This window comes from Zootoca vivipara, chromosome 7 (assembly GCF_965207765.1).
Source record: "Zootoca vivipara chromosome 7, rZooViv2.hap1.1, whole genome shotgun sequence".
In the NCBI taxonomy this organism is placed as follows: Eukaryota; Metazoa; Chordata; class Lepidosauria; order Squamata; family Lacertidae; genus Zootoca; species Zootoca vivipara.
In genome coordinates, this window is record NC_142590.1 from 15470201 (window position 1) to 15496438 (window position 26238).

General features: G+C 39.8%; 1 protein-coding gene across 7 annotated transcripts in view; it reads left to right on the forward strand.

Annotated features, from left to right (window-relative positions):
• NEK7 (NIMA related kinase 7) overlaps positions 1–26238 on the forward strand; it is an 83934-nt gene that overhangs the window by 25570 nt on the left and 32126 nt on the right. For all 7 annotated transcript variants that reach the window (XM_035121366.3, XM_035121369.3, XM_035121365.3 and 4 more), the window contains 3 exons: positions 1713–1853; positions 12354–12416; positions 14398–14508. In XM_035121366.3, the coding sequence (XP_034977257.1) occupies positions 1713–1853; positions 12354–12416; positions 14398–14508 (315 nt within the window). The remainder of the gene's footprint in view (positions 1–1712; positions 1854–12353; positions 12417–14397; positions 14509–26238) is intronic.

Sequence of the window (26238 nt, forward strand, 5' to 3'; positions counted from 1 at the left end):
TCTCCATCAATTTCCAGATCTCTAAAGCAATCTATTAACGGTTGCTCAGTTTCCATCTCTCAGTAGTAGATAAAGCGTTGGTCACAGATAACATTACAGGATGCATTTGTGCATGCCTTCAATGCAGACAGAACTTGCTCTGATTCCAGGCCAGTACTAACCCATCTTCTTCAGCTACAATTTTCAGAAGTAATTTGTCCTGGGTTTCCCATCTTTTTCTCCTCATCTGTACTGGACACTAGGAAGTTTTCTCATGCCTCTTGGATAGAAAGTCCACTTACGCCTACGAACTAGGTAGACAATGTTAAATTGGCTGACAGGTCCACTCAGAAGCACATACATGATCATGTTTCTCTTGAAAATCCACAACTATACATGTATATTTTAACAATATGAGGACTAGACCTGAATCCTTAGAAGGAATACTTATGATATCAGGTGAAATGGGAACAAACAGTAATATTGATCACAACTTATCACTCTAGTCTGGCTTGTCAGAGGACTTGTCTACAGTAGGGGAAAGACTGTAGGCCTAAGTGCCACTGACGGGAACTCTTGTCTGCAATCCTGTGCCCACTTACCTGGGTATAGGCCCCACTGAACTCACTGGGATGTATTTCTAAGTAAGCATGTATAGGGTTGGATGTAATTTTCATTTATTTTTGTCAATTGCATTTGTGTGTAAATATTAATTTTCATTTATATTCCTTTTAACAAAAAGTGCACAAGGTACCTTTACATAAAACATAATTAGAATATGACCCAGAAAGTAAACAATAGAAACAACAGTTTAATATGAAGGCAGATAAAACCATGATTTTAAAAAGCCCCACAAATAAATCTGTCCTCAGTCCTCACCTGAAAACAGGCTGCGTGGGAACAGTATCAATCTCTCTTGACAGACTGTCCCAAATTCTAGGTACAGAGCTGAAAAGGCCTTCTTCTGAGTACCTACCTGGTGCACCTACCTAATCTTGAAGGTCTTGGTTAGGGTCATTTTTGGGGGATTGGAATCTAAAACAATTTAAAGGTTTGAAGTTCAAAGTCAGGACCTTGGGTTGAGTCTAGAAGAAAACTGCCAACCAGTGACAGTGGAGTGTTGACACACAGATACTTGGTGATGTGGTGGAGCTAGGAAAGGGTTAGTTCTCGGTTTTTAAACCCAGTAACTTAGAATCCATTCCAAACTGGGTGCATACTGACTTTCCAGCATTAGAAACCTATGCCGTTCCAAAGCGAGCATTAGGAAACTCGGAACAAATACACCCATATAGTTTTTCGAACAATGTGACTGAGTACTGCTTATTTCTGCCAGTGCACACATACCCTGTATCCCCTATTTTAAGATGTAGACATAAAATAAGCCATAGCAGGATTTTTAAGCATTCAAGGAATATAAGCCATACCCCGAAAATAAGACATAGTGATAGGCGCAGCAGCAATGCCGGCGCAGCAGCAGGAAAAAAAAAGACATCCCCTGAAAATAAGCCTTAGTATGTGTTTTTTGAGGAAAATAAATATAAGACGGTGTCTTATTTTCGGAGAAACACGTATACTTGCCTTTTTAAAGCCTCTGTACTTTGTGCAGCCAATCTAACATTCATGTTCTTAAAGCTAATGGTATGAGCTGTTGGGAGGGGGAAAAGTACGATTGCACATACTCCTCTAGTTTGTAAAGTATACCTTATGTTTTCTTGTATCTTTGACTGCAGAAGGCCTTACGACCTGACATGGGCTACAATACTTTAGCAAACTTCCGAATAGAGAAGAAGATTGGCCGTGGACAGTTTAGTGAAGTTTACAGAGCCACATGTTTGTTGGATGGTGTGCCAGTAGCTTTAAAAAAAGTACAGGTAAGGATGTCTTGAGCAATGCAATGAGAAACTTAGCTACTGCTTTTGGAAAGGTTGCTTAATGTTGTTTTATATATTAGTCAATAGGTAACCATTGTTTTAGAACCTTTGTGGGGGTTTTTAGTTTATTTTTGCATTTTTCATTTCACAAACCGTACCAACAAAAAAGAAACAAAATACAGACACCATATCCTTTTTGACTTCTCTGCCCCCCTTTTGTGGATCCTTATATTTTCATTTTCATTCTGCCTCTTATCACTAAGTCCACTGCTGATTCTAAAACAATTGGAGTTAGCATTGTTTTAGAACCTTGGATAAATTCTAAATTGCTGAAATACCGTTTTATAAAAGCAATAAACATAATTATTTATTCAACATTAAGGATTGTTTTCTTAATGTTGTTAAAGTGTTACAAGTATTGCTTCATTTTTTCTGTGGATTATTTCTCTCTCCAAGTCCTATGTACTGTGTTACAATGAGTAACTTTTGAAAAGTGCCTTCACAACAGTGGAAAGTCCCGACATGCATCTGTATTAGTGAGTCATTTCCTGGTTCTTCTGCTGTCCTGTGAAATCCACCCTGTTACAAAGCACCCAGGGCTAGCTTGTGATGCTTACTCACACACTGTTGTGTATCTTAATGAAATTTGGGTGGAGTGGCTCTTGCACCCCATCCTAAATACTTTACAGGGCCAATTATGATTAGCATTAAATGCTGTCTTTTATTTAACAAAGACATTTCAAAATTTGCATTACATTATATTTCTTGCTACCGGTAGTATGCTTTCTGCCTGGAAGTCTGTGGGGCATTAAAGTAATTCAGATTCCTAAACTTTTTTTGGCCATGTTAATGTTTCAAAGCGTCCATCTTTCAAAAAGTTATCTAGCAGAATATAAGCTCTTTTATTATATGGAAATGCCAGAGGGTGCGAGGGTCAGCAGAGAAGGAAGCAAGATAGTGTTAAATTGCAGCATAAATGTCAAAAGAAGTGTATCTAAATGAAGACTGTAGTTTGTGTGTGTGTGTTTGTTACTGTACTATTTTTAAATTTGAGATTATAATAGGTTTTTGAATTGCCCAGCAACAGTAACTATTTGTTATTGTTGTTATTTTAAGAATGCATGCAATTATGGAACTTCTGGCTAGTCTGGTCTACATGGAGTTAGGGTGAAATGTTTTGCTAGAATTCTTTCCAGAAGCTCCATTGCATTTTTTGCCCTAAGTAGTTCCATGCATTTCCCCTTTCATTTCAACTCTTAATACCTTGTGTTAGAAGATCATAAAAGGATTCTTTTTATCTGGCACATGGATTAATTATTCATTGTGCGTTGTCAGCGAATTGCTTCTTCAGGATTAAATTAGAACTAATTAATCTTAAGGAAGAAAGTTCTATTTTATGCTATAAAAAACTATGGCCGTTTTGCTTTCCTGGTTGGTAAACATTTTATTGCTTTTGCATTTGTAGGGAATTCTATTTGTTTGTTTTGCCAAAGCTCTTTATGGTTCTGTAGGTTGTGGTATATTAAATACGCTATATTGCAAACATTTAGTTCTACGATTCAAAAGAGACTACTTTTTCAAAGATCGGACTGCTGTTCATACATTTTGAATAAAAAAGTCTATTTGCTCTCTGAGATCAAACACCAATGGTCTTAAGAGCAGTATTACATTTTGCAGGGGAAAAGCTTGGAGCTGGAGTGTTTCAAAAGAAGCATCCTTTTGAATTAACTAACTTATTTTATAGACTTGAAAAGTCTAGTTGTTGGACTGAGAGAAATAAATGTAGAATAAATTCAGAAATGAGAATTTAATGTGGGGAGACTTTCTTTTTTAAGAGGGCTAGTCCAGCTTTCTGCTCCCTTCTGCTTGGTTCTTCATCTTAATCCTATTACTGCTCCCAGCTTTAGCACCACCTCTAAGGATCATCACCCCACATGCAACATGTAAACTGCCACCTCTCCATGCTGATTTTTGCCTTTGGCTTAAGGCCCCATGAAAAAACAGAAACAAAACATGAACCCATCTTCTCATTCCCTGTTTGCTTCTCCCTCTGAGGCTTTTTGGTGTCCTCTTCAGCAACTTTTTATCCTTTAATATATCTCTTCTATCTTTATCCCATTGTCACAATTTCTTCACATTTTTCAGATAGAAAGCTGTGCTGCGTTTGCCATTTAACTGCTGGTGCAGTAGATAGATGCACATGAATTCAATGGATTAGGTCTGACTTGATGGCTGGCTGTGTATTGAGCGAGTCCCAAAATCTGAAGATGTGTCTGGTTCCTTGGATGTGCTAGACTAGAGCATGGCTGGGAAACCTGTGGCTCTCCAGATGTTTCTGGATTACAGCTCCCTTCAGCCCCAGAGAACATGACCAGTAATGACTGGCAAACATGTTCCTGGTTTAAGAAAGATCCATTGTTTCTCTTTTTATAAGTTCTATGTGTAGCAGCGGGGTATGTGGGGAGGATTTGGGAAGTTCTGAAAGTCTTCTTTGCATTGGGCTGTAGCTCCTAAGAGGTTTGTTTGGTGCCAGTGTTGATGTCATTTTGGTGCTGAGTGAAGAGCAGGATTTTTAGCTTTTTAAACATTTTACAAAGACCATGTTTAGCTTTACAGTCTACAAAAGAGTTAAATATTCCAATCCAGAAAACTGCACTTGTAATTCAGATCCCCTACATTCTGCAAACCCATACGTAATCTCTTCCATGTCTCTTACCTAAATGGATACCAACCCTTTTCCAGTCTAGCAACATGTCCACATTCCTCAGGTTTTACCCTGGCCTCACACTGAAAATACTTCTTTTGTGCAAATTTATTCATTCCTCTGTATAAGCCAGGCTTCCTCAACCTCTATCCTCCAAATGATTTTGGCCAGAACTCCCATGATTCCTAGCTAGCAGGACCAGTGGTCAGGGATGATGGGAATTGTAGTCTCAAAACACCTGGAGGGCTGAGGCTGAGGAAGCCTGGTATAAGCCTCCCTCTTTTGTGAGGAAAGTCTTTGTCTGTTTTTCTATCCAGGAAAAATACTAGATTTCCTTCCCTAAATCATATTTTTTAAAAATGAAAATAAATAAAAAACACTTTTTAAAAAGTCCCATGTAGCTATGGAAGATTTCTGAAACCCTTTCACCCCAAGTTTTTTTTAATGAACCTTTTGGGGCTCTAACACTTTGTAGTTAGAGTGGGAAATTGATTTCAAGGTTCTTTTAGAAGTATTTGTGTCGGTAAACTTTAAGCATCATGTAGTATATGCAAGTACATGGACTTCTGAACAAAATAGTAAGATTGCCTTAATTTTTTGTTAGGTGTTTTCAAATCATTTAACAGTTTGGATAGTTGGATAGTTGTTTTCAGCTAATAAAAATGACAAAGATCGGGTATTAGCTTAGTCATTACTGTCAGGGGGACTCCCTGCAGGGAGCCCCTGCACTGCCCAAGCCAACTAGTGGAGGAAGGAAGGCTCAGTGATGTATCAGAGCCCCTGCACCGCACTAGCCCACAGCTGGAGGAAGGGAGCGCAGCTGCTTCCGGCGCCCAAATTGAGGCGAGCGCCCAAACGTAGGGTGAAAGGGTGGCGTTTCGGGGTGCCCAAGCTATTAAGCAGACGGGCGCCATTGCCGGATTCTGCGAGTGACTAGGAGGTCATGTTTTCTGCTATCTCTGTATTGTAAATAGTATGCACAATAAAACCTTTAAAGATAGAACGGACTGGAGCGTCTTTACTTGGGAGTAGCCGCAACAATCCCCTGACAATTACAAATGCCCTTGAAATGATTTAGAGTTTTGTTGGATGCAGAAGCTGTTATATTTGCAGTTTTTTCCTGCAATGTACAGGTACCAAAAGAAATGTTAAACTTGTAATTCATCAGTGTTTGTATATTGATAACACATTGTTTTGAGAAATGTAAAATGTAAAACATCCTTGTTGCTCCCTCTTGTTAGTACATGGCTATTTGGTCATGTCTACTTGGTCATATATATCAGCTTAATCAACTGAGATATGAACGAGCCTTGTACCCTGCATACAGCCTTTTAGCTTCCTCCTTTGCGTGAGCAAGCAAACACGCCAGTTAATATTCAGTTAACTATTGTTAACCTTACTTTCCCAAATTGGATATAATAGAAAATGAATTTGGAACGTGTCAGGATGTGAAACCATGGTTTGAATTTGGCTGATATCCTGGGGTTGTTCTAAAGCCATTAACCATGGTTACCCAATTTGGATGCAGTGGGAAATTGTAGGTAACTGAATATTTCCTGCCTTGTTTTATGCATGTGAAAGAAGGAGTGATATGGCTGTATGTGGACTGCAAAGAGGTTTGTTCATATGTTATCTTATTAAGTCATGATATGTATGTCTGCAGCTTTGGGGAAACATTAAGTGTGCATGCTAAGTGGAATATACAAGTTTGTTTTAAAGGTACTAATGATTACAAAACCTCTTGTGGAAGAAAAAAAATCAGGTATTGAGTAGTACAACATCCAGTTTAAGGCTGTTTAATGTCACCACCCCACCAATATTACTGTGTTCGTTTGAGGGAAAAGTAAATTGTTCTATATAAATGAACAATGAATATCTTCCATTAGCATGGGAGTTCCTTTGCTTCTAGTTGTTGATTAGTCAACGAGAATGGATGTATTTGTCATAAATTTGCTAGGCTGCGATAGTTGGGGGTTGTTCAGGGGAAATGGGGAACCCGACCTTATTAATACTGTGTTAATGGGCTCTTCCATAGTAAAACACAAACAAAGACCAACTCTTAAATAGTACTCTGGGCTTCTGGAATTCTCCCTAAGGCAATCAATTTAATCAGTACCAGGTGTTGTGTGTTGCTTGGACAAACTTGAAAGAATGTCCTTTATAAAATAACTTCTTATTCCCCACCCCCACCCCCACTATGTGATCATTTTAGTACTGTTCCTTCTCCTGCACTTAAGACTATATAACCATTTCATACTGGGGAAAGATATGGTAACGATCATGGTCATCACAAAACTTAAATCTAACAAGAGAAAACGATTGCAAGAGAAGCATGGACTTGACTTTGGAATGGATCAGTAACACATAGTATCTTTAGGCCACAGGGACATAATTTCAGATTCTCCTGAAAAAATAGTGTTACACAACAATGTATGTAAGCTGTGGCAGACAGCATCCCCTGCTGACTCGGTTTTGGGGTACTTTTCAGTTTTCTGCTTTATAGTCGCACCCCCCATTTTAGATATCAAATTGTTTTATGTGCCCTATGGGAACATAGTTGCTCACTTTGCTAATGGTGTGTTGTTCAAAACATTAAATTTGGCATAGTGTAGTTACAGCTCTGACTTAAAGAGTATTTTCGTGTCACACAATTGACTTGAATGTATAAGGACATAATAAGCCACCCCTTAGTTTAGCCCCTTAGGAGGGACGCGGGTGGCGCTGTGGGTTAAACCACAGAGCCTAGGGCTTGCCGATCAGAAGGTACCGTGATGGGGTGAGCTCCTGTTGCTCGGTCCCTGCTCCTGCCAACCTACCATAGTGTTTTCTGTGTGCTACTCTGGTTCGCCAGAAACGGCTTTGTCATGCTGGCCACATGACCCGGAAGCTGTACGCCAGCTCCCTCGGCCAATAAAGCGAGATGAGTGCCACAACCCCAGAGTCGGTCACTACTGGACCTAATGGTCAGGGGTCCCTTTACCTTTAGTTACAGTTCAGTGAAGCTTTTATTTGTGTAGTACAGCTTGTCCACAGAGAGGGGGATTTTCACTTTCCCCCTGAAACAGCAACTCCACTCCTCTGTATTGAAAACTTCTTTTGAATCCCCTATGAACTATATTATGTAACTTGAGAGGAGAGGAGATAAAAGCCCTACTGAATTGGTGAGTTAGCTGTGCGCTTCTCTGAATTGTGGCCATAGTCTCTTCAACACACGTTACCAAGTAATAGTATTTTCATGACACCATCAAGCTCTCTTCAGAACTATTCTCTTTTCAGAAACAAATGTTTCCTTGTGGTGATATTTCATAAAGGGGGCTATGTTCTCCTGCTGGCTCCAACAAGATTGCATTTAAGAATTGGAGCTTGTGTGATGTTGACTGTGAGCACAATTCAGAGCTGTTGAAATCATTGGAGGAAAGTATACAGTGGGTTGCATCCAGTACAGTCGCTTTGTGGACAGATTGAGAGTTTTGCTCGTGGAAGGACCCTGCGAGTGCTAGCCATGAGTAGCAGTCTGAGACAGCACCCAGAAGCTGTTGGACAAGTTAAAAGTCATGACTGAAGAACAAGTCTACAAGAGCACAAATGAAGAGCAAGCATACAGGAACATGCCAGAGCTTAGGAAGACCATGTTGCTCAATCAAGGCTCAGCAGGAACAGGAAGCCCTGTATGTTTGTTCCTGCCCAGAAAGATCCAATGGCCTACCTCGGAGGGTGGAGTCATTCTACCGTGTGTAATTCAGTGGTTCACCGCATAGATGAGTGTCACACAGATCCAGCAGCTCCTGACAATAATTGTTGTTAATGTTGTTGTTGTGGTTGTTAATTAAATTTGTATACCACCCTTCATGTGAAGATCTCAGAGCAGTTCACAGCATAAAACCCCTTTAGTTCACAGAACAACTGCATTGGGTTGACAGAAATGCCTTCAGCACACCACTTTTCCATCATCCTAGGCAACTAGAGTAATGCATAAAACCATAATATGGTATACCATAATATGGTAGCATGCTTGTGCAAAGTGTGGCTCTCAGTTACCAACCAGCAGTTGTGTGCAGAGTACAGTATCCATTAGCGCAATGCAAGCTTCTAATCCAATAATGACCTCAGTAATCTTGTGAATTAGCCAATAACCCAGTAAAACAAGCACTCGTCTGCTTAAATACTTGCAGCTGGACAAATCATTATATGTGTCGTCCAAATAATTTCTGCTGTTTCTCTAACAAGGCTCTTATGAACTTCAGAAGCCATTGCCATAGCTTTTGAGGTGAGAGACTTAAGTTACAAATGTTGACACAAAGGATACTTTGCTGTCATTCTTGCATAAAATCTCGGATGCAATATGTGCAACATAAGATCTAGGTGTTAAAACAAAGAACTGTAAGATGACAATTGATGAGTCAGTATTTCTGATATATGAGCAGAAAGCTGGGAATGAAACGTGATTTGGAGAAGGAGATACTGCTGGATTAAATGGTTTTTTTTAAAAAAAATTGGATATTAATTTTAAAGTAAATTTCCATAACTGTCCCGTTTTTCTTAGTCAACTTGCTTAATTTTTTAGGCTGTACTCCTAGACATATTTACATGACAGTAAACCTTGTTGGGAAACAGTGGGACAGACTTTTGAGAATTTCACTGTTAGTTAACGTACTATTTATCTGCTTTTCTCCCTTATATGGGTCCTTTCTTCCTAATTTATTCTTGGGTTTGGGATCAAACTATACATTTCACTTCAGTTTTTTTTTTATTACAGTAATTGAGACCTGCCACGTCTCTTTTTAACAACAAGCAGTTGGAGGGGGTTAGTGCCATTTGGGATCATGGTGCAGGGGTGAGGTAACCCATGCCATTTTCCTGCAAAAAATAAATAAATCCCTGATGGGTGCTGTTTTCTGCAAATAGATGCTTCTGTTGCTGAGTTTAACATTGGGGACATTTAGACATTATTGCTTACCACTCAACCTGTCCACTCAACCTGCTTCTTGGGAGAAAAGCAATGACAAACCTAGACAGCATCTTAAAAAGCAGAGACATCACCTTGCCTACAAAGGTCCGTATAGTTAAAGCTATGGTTTTCCCAGTAGTGATGTATGGAAGTGAGAGCTGGACCATAAAGAAGGCTGATCGCCAAAGAATTGATGCTTTTGAATTATGGTGCTGGAGGAGACTCTTGAGAGTCCCATGGACTGCAAGAAGATCAAACCTATCCATTCTTAAGGAAATCAGGACAGATCGTGAAGCTGAGGCTCCAATACTTTGGCCACCTCATGAGAAGAGAAGAATCCTTGGAAAAGACCTTGATGTTGGGAAAGATGGAGGGCACTACCGTGTTTCTCATATTATAAGACATGTCTTATATTTATTTTTTCCTCAAAAACACACACTATGGCTTATTTTCAAGGGATGTCTTATTTTTTTCCTCCTCCTCCTGCCGCGGCCAGCATTGCTGCTGCGCCTATCATTATGTCTTATTTTCGGGGTATGGCTTATATTCCTTGAATGCTTAAAAATCCTGCTATGTCTTATTTTATGGGTATGTCTTAAAATATGAGAAACAGGGTAGGAGAAGGGGACGACAGAGGACGAGATGGTTGGACAGTGTTCTCGAAGCTACGAACATGAGTTTGACCAAACTGTGGGAGGCAGTGGAAGACAGGAGTGCCTGGCGTGCTATGGTCCATGGGGTCACGAAGAGTCGGACACGACTAAACGACTAAACAACAACAACAACAACCTGTCCAGCGTGTCCAGGAAGGGAAGGGGTCTGCAATAATGTAACTTGTCCCCTTCAATGTGATACAGCAGGGATCATATGTTGGTGTCTCACAATGATGGATGGTGGGGACAGGGCACATAGGAACTTGAAGTACCTGGTGAGTTGAGGTTTTTGTCTGGTAAGTTAAAAAAAAAACATGAACATGCCTGCTGTGTTTTCCCAAAGGCAATCAGATTCTTGGAAGCTAATCACATGTGCCAAGTCTTGGGATTTTAATGCCAAGGTGATCTAAGCAAGAGAGTGTTTTTTTCATTCTGGCTCTGAGACTTATAGCAGCTGAGGGCTGCAACATTTCTCTTTTGCCAGGCATGTTCTAAACCCCAAGTCGTAAACTTTTGCTTCTGTGTTTTCCATCAACACCAGCTTGCTTTTCAATATTTAGTCAAAACTGAATATACAGTGCTAGACCTTCCTTCCCCACTTTATTAGTCAGATGCTATTTTTTTCGTCATAACATTCCATTCATGTGACTTATCTTGCTATCGTTCTGCTTTGCCACTCAGTCTCCTTCCTGAATCATAACTTGCAGCACAGAGAGTTTGCTTTCTATCATCTCAGCATTTGCAATGCACAGAGGTGTGAGAATCCTGGCGTGTGTTCCTGCTAAAGTTCTTCTTTCCGCTTCTCTTAGCAATTTGGCTGGTTAAAATATATTTGTCCTGTGAGATTTACAGAGCATCCTGATTCCTTGGTTAACATCTGTTGCCAAAGCTGTTTGTTTTTGCTTTCCCTGGTCGTGTGTATTAAACATAGCTAGGGTGTTTGTTTGGAGGACAAAAATGGGGGCAACTAAAATTACCTTGCTTCCCCAAGTGAGCACAGATTTTGGAAGAAAGTCATAATGAGAAAATGATTGACAGGACCACTATCCTTGCTACCTTAATTCTAGTGAGGACTTCTAAGTGATGATGAAAAAGTGCATTACTGGTTGGGGGTTGCAAAGCATTTCGGTGTTCTTGTTTTATACTTCAGAGACAGCCTTTTCTTTGTTTGTTTATTTGCTTTCACAATATGTGGACATTTCAAATTACAGCAAAAAAGCACACCTGCAATTTTCAATCCCATCAGACATCCACTTATCACCATGTATCTAACAACACCCATCAACCACACTGAAAAACCAGGCAGAATAAACACTGCTTTGTTTGCCTGGAAGACCCACTGAACATGTGCATATTGCCTAAGAGCAGATTTCCAGGGGGCATATGCAACTCTCTTGTGGTGCTGACCTTTAGGGGTTTCTCTCTAGGTCCTGACTCCCTGGAAAGCAGCTGTCGTCACATAGACATTAGGGGTCCTCTTAAATGAGATAGCATGTACAGAAATGCAGCTCCAGATCTAGACTTGTATAACTATCTTGATTATCATCATCATGCCAGATGCACTTAAAAAATGAATGTCACAGTTCATTTTATGCCAGTGTTTCTGAAATGTCAGATAGTTGAAACACGCTTCTTCTCTGAATTAAAATTCAAGGCACACTTCTTGTATTCCCAAAGGTTTACATTTAGCGTGTGTAAATTATATTAGAAAAGTATCCACCCAAGGTGCAGCCTAGTTTCTGTATGAATTGCTGATCTGGACATGGCATGTGATTGGAAGGAGCCGAGTTTAGAGCAATTGGCTTGTGCAGAAGCACAGCAGAAAGCCTCCCCTGAGAATGTGTCATTCTGTGCTGCTTCTCTACATGAACAGTGGTTGAATGATGCAATCACACTCCCACCATGGAGATGCTGTAGAATTATCCACTCCCCCAGTGTAGGCTGATTAGAAGAGGCAAAGCTAGAGCAGCATAGCATTCAGAGGTGCAGCAGGGGGCCTCTTCCGTGTTTATGTACTCTTGTGAATGGGTACTACTCACAGCAGGTATTAATTATTAAATTTAATGCATATCTCATGTCCCATAGTTTGGTGATTTCTCATTTATGCAACAGATTACTTTTAGGGTACTAAATTAAAGCAAACATTGACGATATATATCCTCTGAATTATTTCCTTTTTCCTTTTTTTAAACAAGATATTTGATTTAATGGATGCCAAAGCCCGTGCTGATTGCATCAAAGAAATAGATCTTCTTAAGGTAAATATGTATAATGACTTTCTTTTTTACTTGAATGAAGGTGAAATTTAGCATTTATTTGTTCAGATTTTTATTATTCCCAAGTCTAAAGATTTGGGAGAAGGCGTACCTAAAATGTCTTAACTATGGATTTGGGATGATACAAGGGCATGCATGTATTTTAAATGCAGCTGCAGCAAAACTTGCATATCCTCAGCTGCTTTTTGAAGCAATAGGGTTGCATTTCAACTCTCCATAGCTAATAACCAGAGCAGAACTTACTTGATATGTTTATTTACTTCTATGCGTGTGTCATTGTGATTTGTATCTCACTGCCCTTCAGGGCAGCTTACAGACAACAGCAACAACAGCAACAAGTTTCATAATAAATAACAAATGAAAGCTAAAATGATAAGAACCTATTCTAGCTTTAGCCTCATTAATCCTTACCCAGAAAAACCTGCTACAAAATATTTAAGATTACTGTTTCATGAAACAGGTGGCAGGTCAACTGCTGTTTTTTTAATAAAAAAATTGCACCATAATCTCAAATACCTGCTGAAAGTAGAAAAGAAACTAAGGAACAAGTTAAAAATAGAACTGGCGTAATGAATTTCTCAGAAGTTCCGTAATGAGCATCCCATTACCGAAAAGATATACTTCACTTCCTCCCGCTGCCCTCACTTCAGTCAAAGATGGAACTTGGGAGCAGAATTTGTCCACGGATCTTGACAATTGTTTACTTGGAAAAAAGCTCTCTCGAGTATATACTGCATTTATGCCTTGTGCATAATAATTTAGGATGCTGCCCAGACTGTTTGACCATCTAGCTCAGCACTGTTCATTCTGACTGTCACTCCACGGCCTTGGGCAGTAAAAGGGGCTTTCCCAAGACTGCCCCCTGACAATCCTTTTAGGTTGGACCTGCTATAAAGTTTTTTCTCAGCCACTGAGCTACTCCCCCTCCCCTACAATATATGTATAGAACACATAATGTGCACATACATGCACACAAAGAGACAATGTTTTTGTATTCCTTTTATGCATGTCAGTCTCCCATCCATATCACATTGCATTGTAAGCTGCCTCTTTAAAGTTTAAACGGAACCAAGAGCTGCCCTAGTTGTTACCAAGAGCTTATCCTTGTAGGATTTTCCCTTTGAACTGCCGGCCTCCACTCCCCACCTTCCGCCACCTTACAAAGTTATATCAGAAACAGCTGTTTTTGAATGAGGTTTGTTATGTAGGTGGGGGTGAAGATTTGCCATACAAGAATCTTTAGTTCTCAAAAGCAGGCTGCTGTGTGATCCAGAGAAGATGCACTTTGTAAAACAAGGACAAAAGCCTTGTCTGTGCACACACAAACTTTTTGTTCCTCTAAAGTGTCTTACTGAATACTGATTGTGAATGATGCAAAGAGAGATATAAATAAGGTGAGTTACAGTTTACAGGAGGGGGCTTTCCTTTGGAGCGAATGTGTCTCTTCTTTTCTTGTTTGTTGTTGCCAACCAGAAAGTTGCTCTGACAAAATTAGCAGGTTTTAGGTTTTTGGGGCTTTGAAAAGAAAGTTTCTGGTCTTTGTGATTGCAGAAAGTGACACATGTTGTTTCTTGACGACTATTATTGTGCTTACTCTCTGCTTTAAAAATATAACAAACCTCACTTGTGATTTTAAAGGTTGCTTAGGTGTCTGCACCTGACTTCCCACACTGCCACTCACTCTCTGCCCCAGCTGTAGCTCTTTGTGCTGGACTAGCACCTGCTTCTCCATATTTTTAGGAGTGCCCTGTCAGTTAGAGCATGGGTATTTTTGGTAGGAGATGTCTCATTGCACATATAGAAAATTCCATGCAAATCATGAACACATGAATGTTGTTTTCTTGTAGTACAGAAAGGGGTGTTCTCCCTGCTCCCCTGCCCCTGTGTATATAGGATTAAATGGCGGAAACCAATAGTTGAGGCTATACGTACTGTAGACTGAAGTATCTGTTTCTTTTTCTAGCAATTGAATCATCCAAATGTAATCAAATACTATGCATCATTTATTGAAGACAATGAACTAAATATTGTGCTGGAATTAGCAGATGCTGGAGACCTATCTAGAATGATCAAGGTAGGCGTTTCTCTTAACAGAGAGTTTTCTTAAAAAATATATCATTGTTTGAAATAAATAGAAATCATATTTTATTTTTCATATTTTGTTTTGATTCTCATTACTCTGGTTTTATTTCTGGATTCTCGGGTACCCTAAATTATAAGTGATTGCCACAATCCTACTCCAGGTTTCAGTTCTGTAAATCCTTTCCGAGCTACCGGTAATTGAAGCTTCCATATTTATATCTCCCTACCAAGGTTTGCTGATAATCTTAAAATGCGGTGCATGATTGCAAGGAAACGTAGATGGGGAGGAGATCATCATTATACTCCAAGTCTGGCATTGTGCCACCATAATATTTATTGTTGGCATTTCTGTTTATAAATTCTCCCATTTGAGATTTTTTTACCATAATAAAAAGACAGGAGTGCCTGGCGTGCTCTAGTTCATGGGGTCACGAAGAGTCGGACACGACTAAACAACACCACCACCATAATAATTCAGCTGTAAAACCAAATTGTATGTTTAAAATGTTGGTACTGACCATCCAAACATGTAGGAACATGTTTCTTTCTGAATTGTGAAAACAAAGCAAAACAAACAAAAGCCCTTGGAGCCTATGAAGGCTGCTTCCATAACACCTGATTTTTGCCAACAGGAAAGCACCCACAAGTCATTGCAGTGATAATATGGAAAGAGCTTAGACCAGTGACTACTCAAAAATCAGGCACTAGGCTGCTATGCTCTTAGTTGCAATGCTGGCAGCGTGATTTGGCACCAAACTGAAAGTGCCAAGATAGAAGTACAAGCTTGTGAAGAATATTTGCAGCAGTCCCACAATGCACCATTTGAGATGTTCTGTTCATTCATTCATTCATTCATTCGAGTATTTCTAAACCACCAACTTATTAAAAAATATGGTCTCCAAGAATTTTTTTTAAATCATAAAATTACAAAATCATAAAAAACAACACTGAAATGTTGTCTAAAATGCTTGGCTAAACAGAAATGTTTTCAACAGGCAGTGAAATGATAGAATTGTGAGTGCCTGTGTGATTTCAGTGGGAGCAGTGTTCCAAAATACTGGTGCCCCTGTACTAAAAGCCTTTGTTTTTGTAGAAGCTAAATGAATAGAAAATAAACTAAATAGTAACTAAACTACAAATCACCATTTGTAAAAACTAAATTAAATAACCATGGCACAGCCAGGAGGGCTTCTGCTTGTTCCACTTCTTCTGTTGCAGGCATCCCCAAACTGCGGCCCTACATATGTTTTGGCCTACAACTCCCATGATCCCTAGCTAACAGGACCAGTGGTCGGGGGAGATGGGAATTGTAGTCCAAAACATCTGGAGGGCCAAAGTTTGGGGATGCCTGGTTTAGGGGATGAGGAATCTGCACCCATGTTAGTTTCTAGGGCTTTGTTCCCTAACCTGACGCTAGGAAAACCCCGGGGAAAAGTTACCAATCGTTTTTTAAATTGACCAAATTGGCGTATATTTGCTCAGATTAATAAAATACAGGGATGGTCAACCTGTTGGGGCTTGTTGAACACATTTGCAAACCAGCGAAACTGTGTATATGTACACACACACACACAGAACCAAGCTCGCACTACAACCTATTCTATTGGCTACAACAGAATGCTTCTTTCATGGAGTGGGAAGGGACTCTGAAGGAAAGCCTGCAGAAGCCTATGTGTGCCCGCAGATGGCACACTGGTGACCCTTTGTCAAAGTGCTTTTTTACGAATACAGTATATAAACAGTGAACACTCTTGGCATATTTCTACGGAATTCCAGGTTGTTTCCACAAGCTACATTCATGTCTTAGTTCAACATAAAGCAACAAAGGTTTTCTGAAAGTTTTTTGGAATCCTGAGTCATATTCTGATATCCTAGTGAGGCACAAGATCATGCTTAATCTATTCCAGTGGAACAGAAATAAAGGTCTCAGGTGGTATCAGAGGTCTGCTTACCACCACCTATTTGGCTTTGTAGCAAAACAAACCCCAACCCAGTTTTGCCACCCTTCTTCTTCCTGTAATGTTTAGGGAAAGGAATGGGAACTATTTGGCTGTGCTGGAGTGAACACAACTGTTCTGTGCACCAAATTTTGAACAAGACCATGAGCATTTTAAGCTGGGAAGGAATAGACTTTCCAACAAGCCCAATTATAATTTTAGCACACTAAAAACTGGCAAGTTTGCCAATTGTAGTAACACACTGAAAAGATTTCAACAGCCAGCTGTTCAAAATTTTGAGATTAGTTCTTAGATTAAACGTATTCAAGTTCACAGTTGGGTTAATTGTATTATATTATGTATGGGGGAAAGTGTGAAGCTAGCTAATCTTCTTTATTTATTTATTTTTAATTTATATAGGCAGCATTTAAAACAACAAAGCTAAAAAGCCAAAACAACTTCATCATAGTTGAGGGGTTTTTGTTTTTTGTTTGCTTCTTAACTTGCACTCAACTAAATGAATTACTCCAAGAGCTGCATGTAAGATACATAAGCTTGGGTAGATCATTCCATTCTATTTTTATATTTTCATTTCTTTTCAAATAATCATTTCCCTACCCAATACAAGTCCTTTGTTCTCCAGACTAGATTATTGTTGTTTTTCACTGCATTGTAAGTGTCTCAGGTTTATTGGATACAAAAAGTGTGCTTTTTAATTAGTCCTCACCCTCTGCCTTCAAAATACTATTTTTGTGACTCTTAGAATAAATATTAACCTTGCTTTACAGCAAAGAGTTTTGAAACTGCATCTTTGTGCTTTGAAGAATATTCCTTGCCAAGATGACATTTTTAAGCCAAGAGGGTGAAAAATGTGGTGCTACAAAGATTGACAATGTCCTGTTAATATTTATAACCAAATTGTATATATTTTGTTTATGAATTAATAATTCTGTAGGTTTACACTTGCTACAATATGAAGGTTTTGTTTTCTCTTCTGTATATTCCAATTTGACATAACATTTCATATGAGGCCTCTCTTTCTTTTCCCTTTCTGTGACAGACTTCATTATGGCCTATTGATGCCTTTATTTTACCTAGGACTGTCAAACCTGTCCATTTAACTCATTTCATTCTACCATTTGAAATCCGGTGTTATATTTGGCAGATATTTAGTGAAGGCAGCATTTTCCCTTTAAGAGAAATACAAATATATCCTTTTTAGTACTGAAAACCATTTTATACACTCACAGAAGGCCAGGCATAGCTTATAACAGTGGCATTAACCCAGTATTTGTTCAGAGAGACCAGTTCTGGTTTATAATTAGTTTTTTTGTTATTAAAGAAACCACAGTTTTAAATCTGTGATTATTGAAGTCATCATTTAATCTACCGGTACTTGTGAATCCAGTTTGTGCATTTTCTTCTGATTTTACCCTAGAGATGTCTAAATTTGCCTGCAAAGCAGTTTTGCTGTGTGGCTATTTCTTACCTATCTTTTTCATGAGAGTAGTTTATGATGTCCTCTTAACGTAGGCATCATGTTTAATGTAGTGAACTCGGATTGCTGTTTGAAGTTAATGACAGCCTATCAGGCTATGATTAAATATGTATAAGGTGTCACACTATACTCATATTTTCATAGTTCTTGTAGTGGGATCAGCATGAGTTTATTTTAGGTATATACAGATTGAGGGAAGGAGGGAAGTACAATGAATGCATCCCCAGCGCTCTCTTTTTTAAATGAGAACACAATAGAAAAATAAGAACATTTCTCTCACTGTGTGTATGTGTGTGTGTGCGTGCTGTTTTTTTATATGAGCAGGGGAAAACGCAGTAATTAGGAGTCAGGTGCAAGATCTTGGAATCCAATAAAGATAATAGTGGCTACTGCCTCTCTTTTCATTAGACAATACAGATGAATCTTCAGCACAGTGTTGTGCTATTGAGTACTTTACCCTAATGAGCAAAAAAGAATCTGATGTCGAAAAGTTTAAATGGGTAACTCATTATTATGATGGTGCCACCTTATTGACAGTCCTATCCATGAATAAGGTCATTCATGCAGGTTGGTGGTTTCCCAACTTCCTACTCTCAGAGACCCCTTTCCACATCATTTAAAATTTATTTAGTATCTCATTTTATATTCCATCTTCCTATACATTTTTGTGTGTGTGAATCAACTACCTAGGCACTGCAGTGGATAGAAGATTCTACGTTTGAGAATGCACATTCAGTTCACTAGGACCGTCCACCAGGCCTGCTGAGTATAAATGACCATCATCCCAAATAAAACAAAAGGGGTTCTAGAGCGCAGCTGACAGACTGCACAGTCCTGCCTTTGCTGACACCATGCTTCTCCCCTCACTGTTCTGGTAAGCAGCAGCAGTGCTGCTGCTGGAAAGCCCTGTCTGCAGCTCCATTCTACTGGATGAGATGCTCCTGCTGTCATCCAGGATTTAATCCCAAATTGTGCTGTTGACCTGCATCAATGAGATGGGTGGATGAGTTGGATTTTCCAAGCTTGTCTACTTGGGTTCTTGTTGCAGTACTGACCCAGGCTTGATGGTTAGGAAGGAGGTGGTCACTGTGCTATCCCATCTCCTTCTTCAGCTTCCTGTCTGATCAAATTCAGTTTTGAGTGTTTGCACTTGATATTAGGTACTTAGTTTGAAATTCCATTATTGCATATATCATCCTGCTGCCTAACAATCTCCTTGCTGGGATTGGTCTTGTGTTTGGTTTTGAGGAGCCACAGAACAGCGGTTTGGGGAGACTTCAACACACATGCTTAGACTGCCACATCTTTTGTTGGACAGGATTTTTGTTGCAGTCATTCCAAAATGCTCCTAACTCAACAAGTGCAGCAGGTTATATATTTTCTCAACCAGAAAAGATGATTGCTACTAGATTCCCGAGAGTCCTTTCTGTTAGCATGCTTCACGTTCCTGTTCAATCACATTCTAGAATTCAGAAATTGCCTGTTATGTACACATGATGGTTTTTAAGTACTCTGTACCACTGTATAGAACTGTCTTGGCTCTTTTGTACATCAAGTACTCGGAGACGATGAATTGGTTGGGATGATCGCCAGATGTATATGGAGTGAAAGCTGAATCAAGTGTGACCAAACACAGTTTAGAGCTCACTTTATAGTTTATATTGTGGCAGTAACAGCAGCTAAGAAGGAATGCTTTCCTAGCATCATCGAATCTGCACATTACTGGCTGGAGGAGCAATTTTGAGTGGCTAAAGGAGTCCTTTAGATGGATCTCTAGGGTTATATTGGAGAATGCTCAAGTGCCCACTGGGAACATTTGCAAACCACTTCAAAACTTTGAGACCATAATTATAGCATGTAAAGAAAAATAAGTCTTTTCTCTCTAGAGTGAGGACTAGGCAGGCTTGAAGCTACAGAAGGCATGATAATGTTTGAGCCTGGTGTGAAAACTAAGAAGAACAGGGATGTGATTTATACCCAACTTGTTCATATAAATTCATGTTGCTGTGTGAATGGCAGTGTGCTGGGGTGAGAGTCTTGACTAATAACTTGAAAAGTAGTCCTGCTACATTGTATTATGGCTACATTGTCAAGGTGAGAGTCCATTTTACAGTGGTGCCTCGCCAGACGAAATTAATTTGTTCCAGGACTCAATTCGTCCTACAAAAATTCCGTCTAGCGAGGCACCGTTTCCCATAGGAATGCATTAAAAATCAATTAATGCGTTCCTATGGGCTCTGGGGGAACTGGTGGTGGCGGCGGCGCTTGCTCTCTTGGCACGGGGAAGGAAGGCAGGCGCTTTCCCGAGCCAAGAGAGCAAGCGCTGCTGCTGCCAACGACAGAGCCGGATCAGACGAAGCTTCAGAAGCTTCGTCGGATCTGGCTCGGGCGGGATGGGGAAAAGACGAAGGAACGATCCTGCGCCTTTCCCCCACCGCTGCCAAGCCCCATGCTCCTGCAGCCAATTGGAAGCTGCGCCTTGGTTTCTGAACCGTTTCAGGAGTCAAACGGACTCTTGGAATGGATTAAGTTAGACAACCAAGGTATGACTGTATGAGAGCAGCCAGACAAATGTACACTTTCAACATTTTTTAATGTTAAAAACTGAAGTTTATTTTTAAAAAGTTTCTTTAAAAATTTAATTTTTCTTTGAGACTTCCGCATATGCTAAGTAAAGACATTTGCTACTACTGTGAACTGAAAAATGCTTTTGATATGTACCATATACAGATTATCCAAACATTGAGATGCTACATTACAGATGCCATTATGTCACCTTTCTCCTGTGAGCTTTTCTTATTAGTTTTTAAAGGCTGTTTTTTTTAATAAAAAAAAACAAAAAATCAATATTTTTCTACAATACACCAGGCAACACTAGCTAGATTAATTATAGAACAAAGTCTCGAGTTAATATATTTTTTATTAAGCATCTTCCTAAAGGAAAAATAAAGCAATGCTTTGAACTGACTATACCTATGTTTGCTGTTAAAAGTTTTGAAGCTACCTGTGGTACTTATTTTGTGTCATTTTTTTACTCTTTGTAATTTCAGGTGGTTCCCCCCTTTCATTCTTATATACATATACACACATAGAATATATATAGATATATCCAATCATTCTTGATGCAAACTCTCTGACACAAGTGCTGACAAGCCCTACTAATATCTATGAGCCTTTTTATATATTAGGGGTGTGTGCTATTTGTAACTCATTATTTTCCCCCCGTTTCTAAGAACCAGCAGCACTGCTTCTGCAGCAGGTTGGAGCTGTCATGACAGCAGTTGGACAGGAACTGCAACCCTGCAGCACTCCTGTCTGGAATCTGTTTCAATTGTTTTCACTTGCTGTAGCAGTGTTACTGATTGTCAGATAATGTAATACAGGTACCTTTGTTCCCATCCAGGGATGCTTGGAAAGTTCAGTCTTTGCTAATGCCTACACTGAACTGCTCTGTTTCTTGCTAAATGAGATACAGTCTGTGTCCTCTGGCAAAAGTGGAACACATCTAAATCTGATCTGGACCATGAATACATCCATGCTCTATCTTAAATGTCATTGGGACACAAACTGCAGTCTCTTGCATTTTTATTTTTCAGTTCTGCTACAAGACTTAAATGTAACTATTCCATTTGTTTGCTAGCCTTTAAACCCCTCTTTTCTAATCTGATGAAGGTTCTCGCCTACAAAGGCTCATACTAAACTGCTGCCTTTTGTTGTTTAGTCGTTTAGTCGTGTCCGACTCTTCGTGACCCCATGGACCATAGCACGCCAGGCACTCCTGTCTTGCACTGCCTCCCGCAGTTTGGTCAAACTCATGTTCGTAGCTTCGAGAACACTGTCCAACCATCTTGTCCTCTGACGTCCCCTTCTCCTAGTGCCCTCAATCTTTCCCAACATCAGGGTCTTTTCCAAGGATTCTTCTCTTCTCATGAGGTGGCCAAAGTATTGGAGCCTCAGCTTCACGATCTGTCCTTCCAGGGAGCACTCAGGGCTGATTTCCTTAAGAATGGATAGGTTTGATCTTCTTGCAGTCCATGGGACTCTCAAGAGTCTCCTCCAGCACCATAATTCAAAAGCATCAATTCTTCGACGATCAGCCTTCTTTATGGTCCAGCTCTCACTTCCATACATCACTACTGGGAAAACCATAGCTTTAACTATACGGACCTTTGTCGGCAAGGTGATGTCTCTGCTTTTTAAGATGCTGTCTAGGTTTGTCATTGCTTTTCTCCCAAGAAGCAGGCGTCTTTTAATTTCGTGACTGCTGTCACCATCTGCAGTGATCAAGGAGCCCAAGAAGGTAAAATCTCTCACTGCCTCCATTTCTTCCCCTTCTATTTGCCAGGAGGTGATGGGACCAGTGGCCATGATCTTGGTTTTTTTGATGTTGAGCTTCAGACCATATTTTGCACTCTCCTCTTTCACCCTCATTAAAAGGTTCTTTAATTCCTCCTCGCTTTCTGCCATCAAGGTTGTGTCATCTGCATATCTGAGGTTGTTGATATTTCTTCCGGCAATCTTAATTCCGGCTTGGGATTCATCTAGTCCAGCCTTTCGCATGATGAATTCTGCATATAAGTTAAATAAGCAGGGAGACAATATACTCCAACATACAATATACAACCTTGTCGTACTCCTTTCCCAATTTTGAACCACTCAGTTGTTCCATATCCAGTTCTAACTGTAGCTTCTGCTAAACTTCCTAAACTGCTGCCTTTAGGATACCCCAAAACTCTTTGTTGTTTTCTTTTTCTATAAAAACTTATTTAAATATTTTGGAAATCATTATAACTTTACTTAAATATTTTTTTCTGTGGAAGGTAAGCTTGCCTTGTTCTTTTAGCCTTTATTAGACTCTCAAGACTCTTTAATCCCTCCCTGTAACTTTCCTTATATGCCCATGTAGGTTTCATGAGAGGCAAGTGAATTCCAAATACATGGTTGGTCTACTCATGGGATATTGTATTTTGCAGCAATGCTAGGGATATATCAAGATAGATAGCTAACTGGTTAGCTAGTTAGTTTTCTGCTTAGGGAAGTTTTTAATGTCTGATGTTTTATTGTATGTTTAATATTTTGTTAGAAGCCACCCAGAGTGGCTGGGGAAACCCAGCCAGATGGGCGGGGTATAAGATTATTATTATTATTATTATTATTATTATTATTATTGCTGTCAGGGTATTGTTGCGGCTACTCTTGAGTAAAGATGCCCAAACCCACTCTGTCTTTAAGAGTTTTATTGTGCATAGTATTTACAGTGCAGAGATAGTAGAAAACATGACCTCTCAGTCACTCGCAGAATCCGGGAGTGGACGTTTCCGGCTACGGGACCAACATAAGAGTTTGGGCACCCCGAAATGCCTCCTCCCAACCTTACGTTTGGTGGCACGCCTTAATTCGGGCGCCGGAAAGGGCTGCCTGCTCCCCTCCACCTCTTGGTCCTGGCGGCGCAGGGGCTCTCCAACATCGCTGAGCCCTGACACTTCCGTCCCGCTCACTTCCTGATTCTCCTCACCTGACCCACTGCTGCTGCTCTCACTGGGCAAAGTGCTGGTCAGCAAGAGGGGAGGAGGCTCCCTGTAAGAAGGCTCCCTGACAATTATTGATATATAAAATCTCACTATAATTAAGCCAAGTTCTTGTTCCAGATTTGATCCAAAGATGCCCTGCTAGCAGAAAGCATTTTCTACCAAAGATGGCCTGCTTCCATAAGAAAAGTAACCCCCAAATCAAGAGAAGTTATTCAGTTTGCACAAAGTTTTGTGTAATACTTTTTATGTCCCACTAGCTTTTGCAAATCCCAAGACAAACTGGGTTATTCCAAACAGATTTGGAACTTGTTAAAGCAGGCTCCCCCAGATTTATTTTGAATTTATTCTGGAAAGGAGTAGGTTTGATATTTTTATCCCCCAATATTAAAAGTGACTTGCAATCAATAAAAGTACTTTAAAACAAAATAAATTAATCAATTAAGCCAATATAAACAATAAACTACAAAATCAAACTTTGGATAAGACTTCGGAATCCCAGTTAACATATCTGTTACAGGATAATAACCTGAGTAGATCACTCCTTGTAGCTAGATTCCTGATTGCAGTTCTATCCTACAAGAGGAAAAATGGGTTACTTTATGATTATTGATTTTTCGTCCTAATGTTTGATTTATAGTGGTGACCAGATGAACTAAGTGATATGGTGTTTTTACCTTGTAATTGTAATTTATAATATTTATAGGGATAGGATTTATATGAAGGGAACTGATTCGATTCATTTTGTCTTCTTTTATTCTGTTTTGTTCTGCTGTATGATGTATATTGTTTTGTGTTGATATCTTAATATGGGCCTATGGCCGTAATAAAGTTTTGAATTTGGAATAAACTACAAAATCAATAATGTAAACACAGCAAAAGAACAGAAAATCATTTACACTAGAACAACTAGCTAACTAAGCTCCATGAAATAATGTGTGTTTCGGTTTTTTTTAATCTCTTGAGAGATGCTTCCAGTCAGTGTAGAGAACTGTGAGTTAGATGTGCCAATGATCTGACCCCATATAAGGCATCCTATGTTTTTGTGCTTCTATACCCTTGTAAAAAGGCAAGCAGGCCTTTTTACAGATAAAGAATTCCAAGGAATGCTACAAAGAAAGCCATAGGCTGTAGTGTAATAGAGGACTTCACATTTCATTATACACTCATACCTTGGAAGTCGAACGCCTTGCAAGATGAACGTTTTGGCTCCCGAACGCTGCAAACCCAGAAGTGATTGTTTCGGTTTGCGAACGTTCTTTGGAACCCAAACGCCCTGTGCAACTTCCACTGCTTCCGGTTGGCTGCAGGAGCTCTGTGCAGCCAATCGGAAGCCGGACCTTAGTTTCTGAACGTTTTGGAAGTCGAACGGACTTCCAGGACAGATTCTGTTCGACTTCTGAGGTACGACTGTATACCATATAATTCTGTGCCATAGCAGAAGGGCCACTCAGCACTAGAGCACATGCTATGCATTCAAAAGGTCCTGGATCTAGGCCCTGACATCCCTTGGTAGGACTGAGAAAGTCCATGAAACTCTGGACACCTACCTTCTTCCAGTCACGTGTCTTCACCATGTACCTTGAGACACCTGGTCTTTGGAAGGTCCAAGCCTCCAGGTAAGCTCTGGAGCAGATACATTTCTCCACTTGGTTCCGCATTTTGGGGGGGGGGATTAAACACCAGTGTTAGCATACCGCACCACACCAAATCTCGGAAAATTTGATTTCATTAGTGTACATAAGACTTTTGAAAACATTTTGGGACAAGTAAGGTGTAGCATATATACTAACAGCTGGCATTGTACTGTGAGTTTTTGTTAGAAGTTTGTTAAAAGTATTTTCAGGGTTCATTTTAAAAACAATAAAATGTGTTTTCTATGCACATACTTGAAGTTGTGTATTTGTTTCTAAATGAAAAGAAACCCGGTATCTATCTATCTATCTTGTTGACATCAAACAGTCCTCTGATATGCAAATCCCAGCTATGGGGAGAACAGATACAGAGTTTGTTTTGGATTCAGTCCAGGTCTGAGGAAAACAGCATTTAAAGTGCTTGCATTCAAACATTGCATCATTTCAGTTTTTGAAAATATTTTGAGGAAATTAAAAGTGTGTGTGTCTCAGCATATCTTACTCTGTTTGTCTTGTATTACCACCTGTGCAGATATAATATTGCTCTTTCTCAGCCTGTAGTCAAGAAATCAGGAGCAGATTAGAGGATCTCTCTCTCTCCACCCCACCCCACCCCACCCCACCCCCCTATATAATTAAACATTCTGGGCAGCATTCAATGAAACATTTGTGCTAGGGCAATGAATAATGATAGGGACCCCCCCCTCATGTGCCCTGAATCATGTGCTCTGGAGGGTAGGGGGAACTCCCAGAATAGATTTAGAGGGTTCATGAAGGGAGGAGAGGGAGAGAACATTCAATTGCGCAACTCCTACCGGTATCATCCCTAGCTAACAGACCAGTGGTCAGGGATGATGGGAGTTGTAGTCCCAAAACATCTGGAGGGCTGAGTTTGCCTATGCCTGGCCTAACGTACCTTTGGTCCATTTGAGAGGCTTAGATCTGGCCAATCTGGCTTCAAGTTCTTCTTCTGCAATGGACTGCATGTATGGGAAAGCCATTCTTTTCTATCTTTAAAAATTCAAATAGTTGAATTACCTTTCTCACTACATGGTATAATTGTGAAGGGCAACACAGATAAGACTATGAAGCATGTAGTGACCTGGTGTACATTCTCAAACTAAA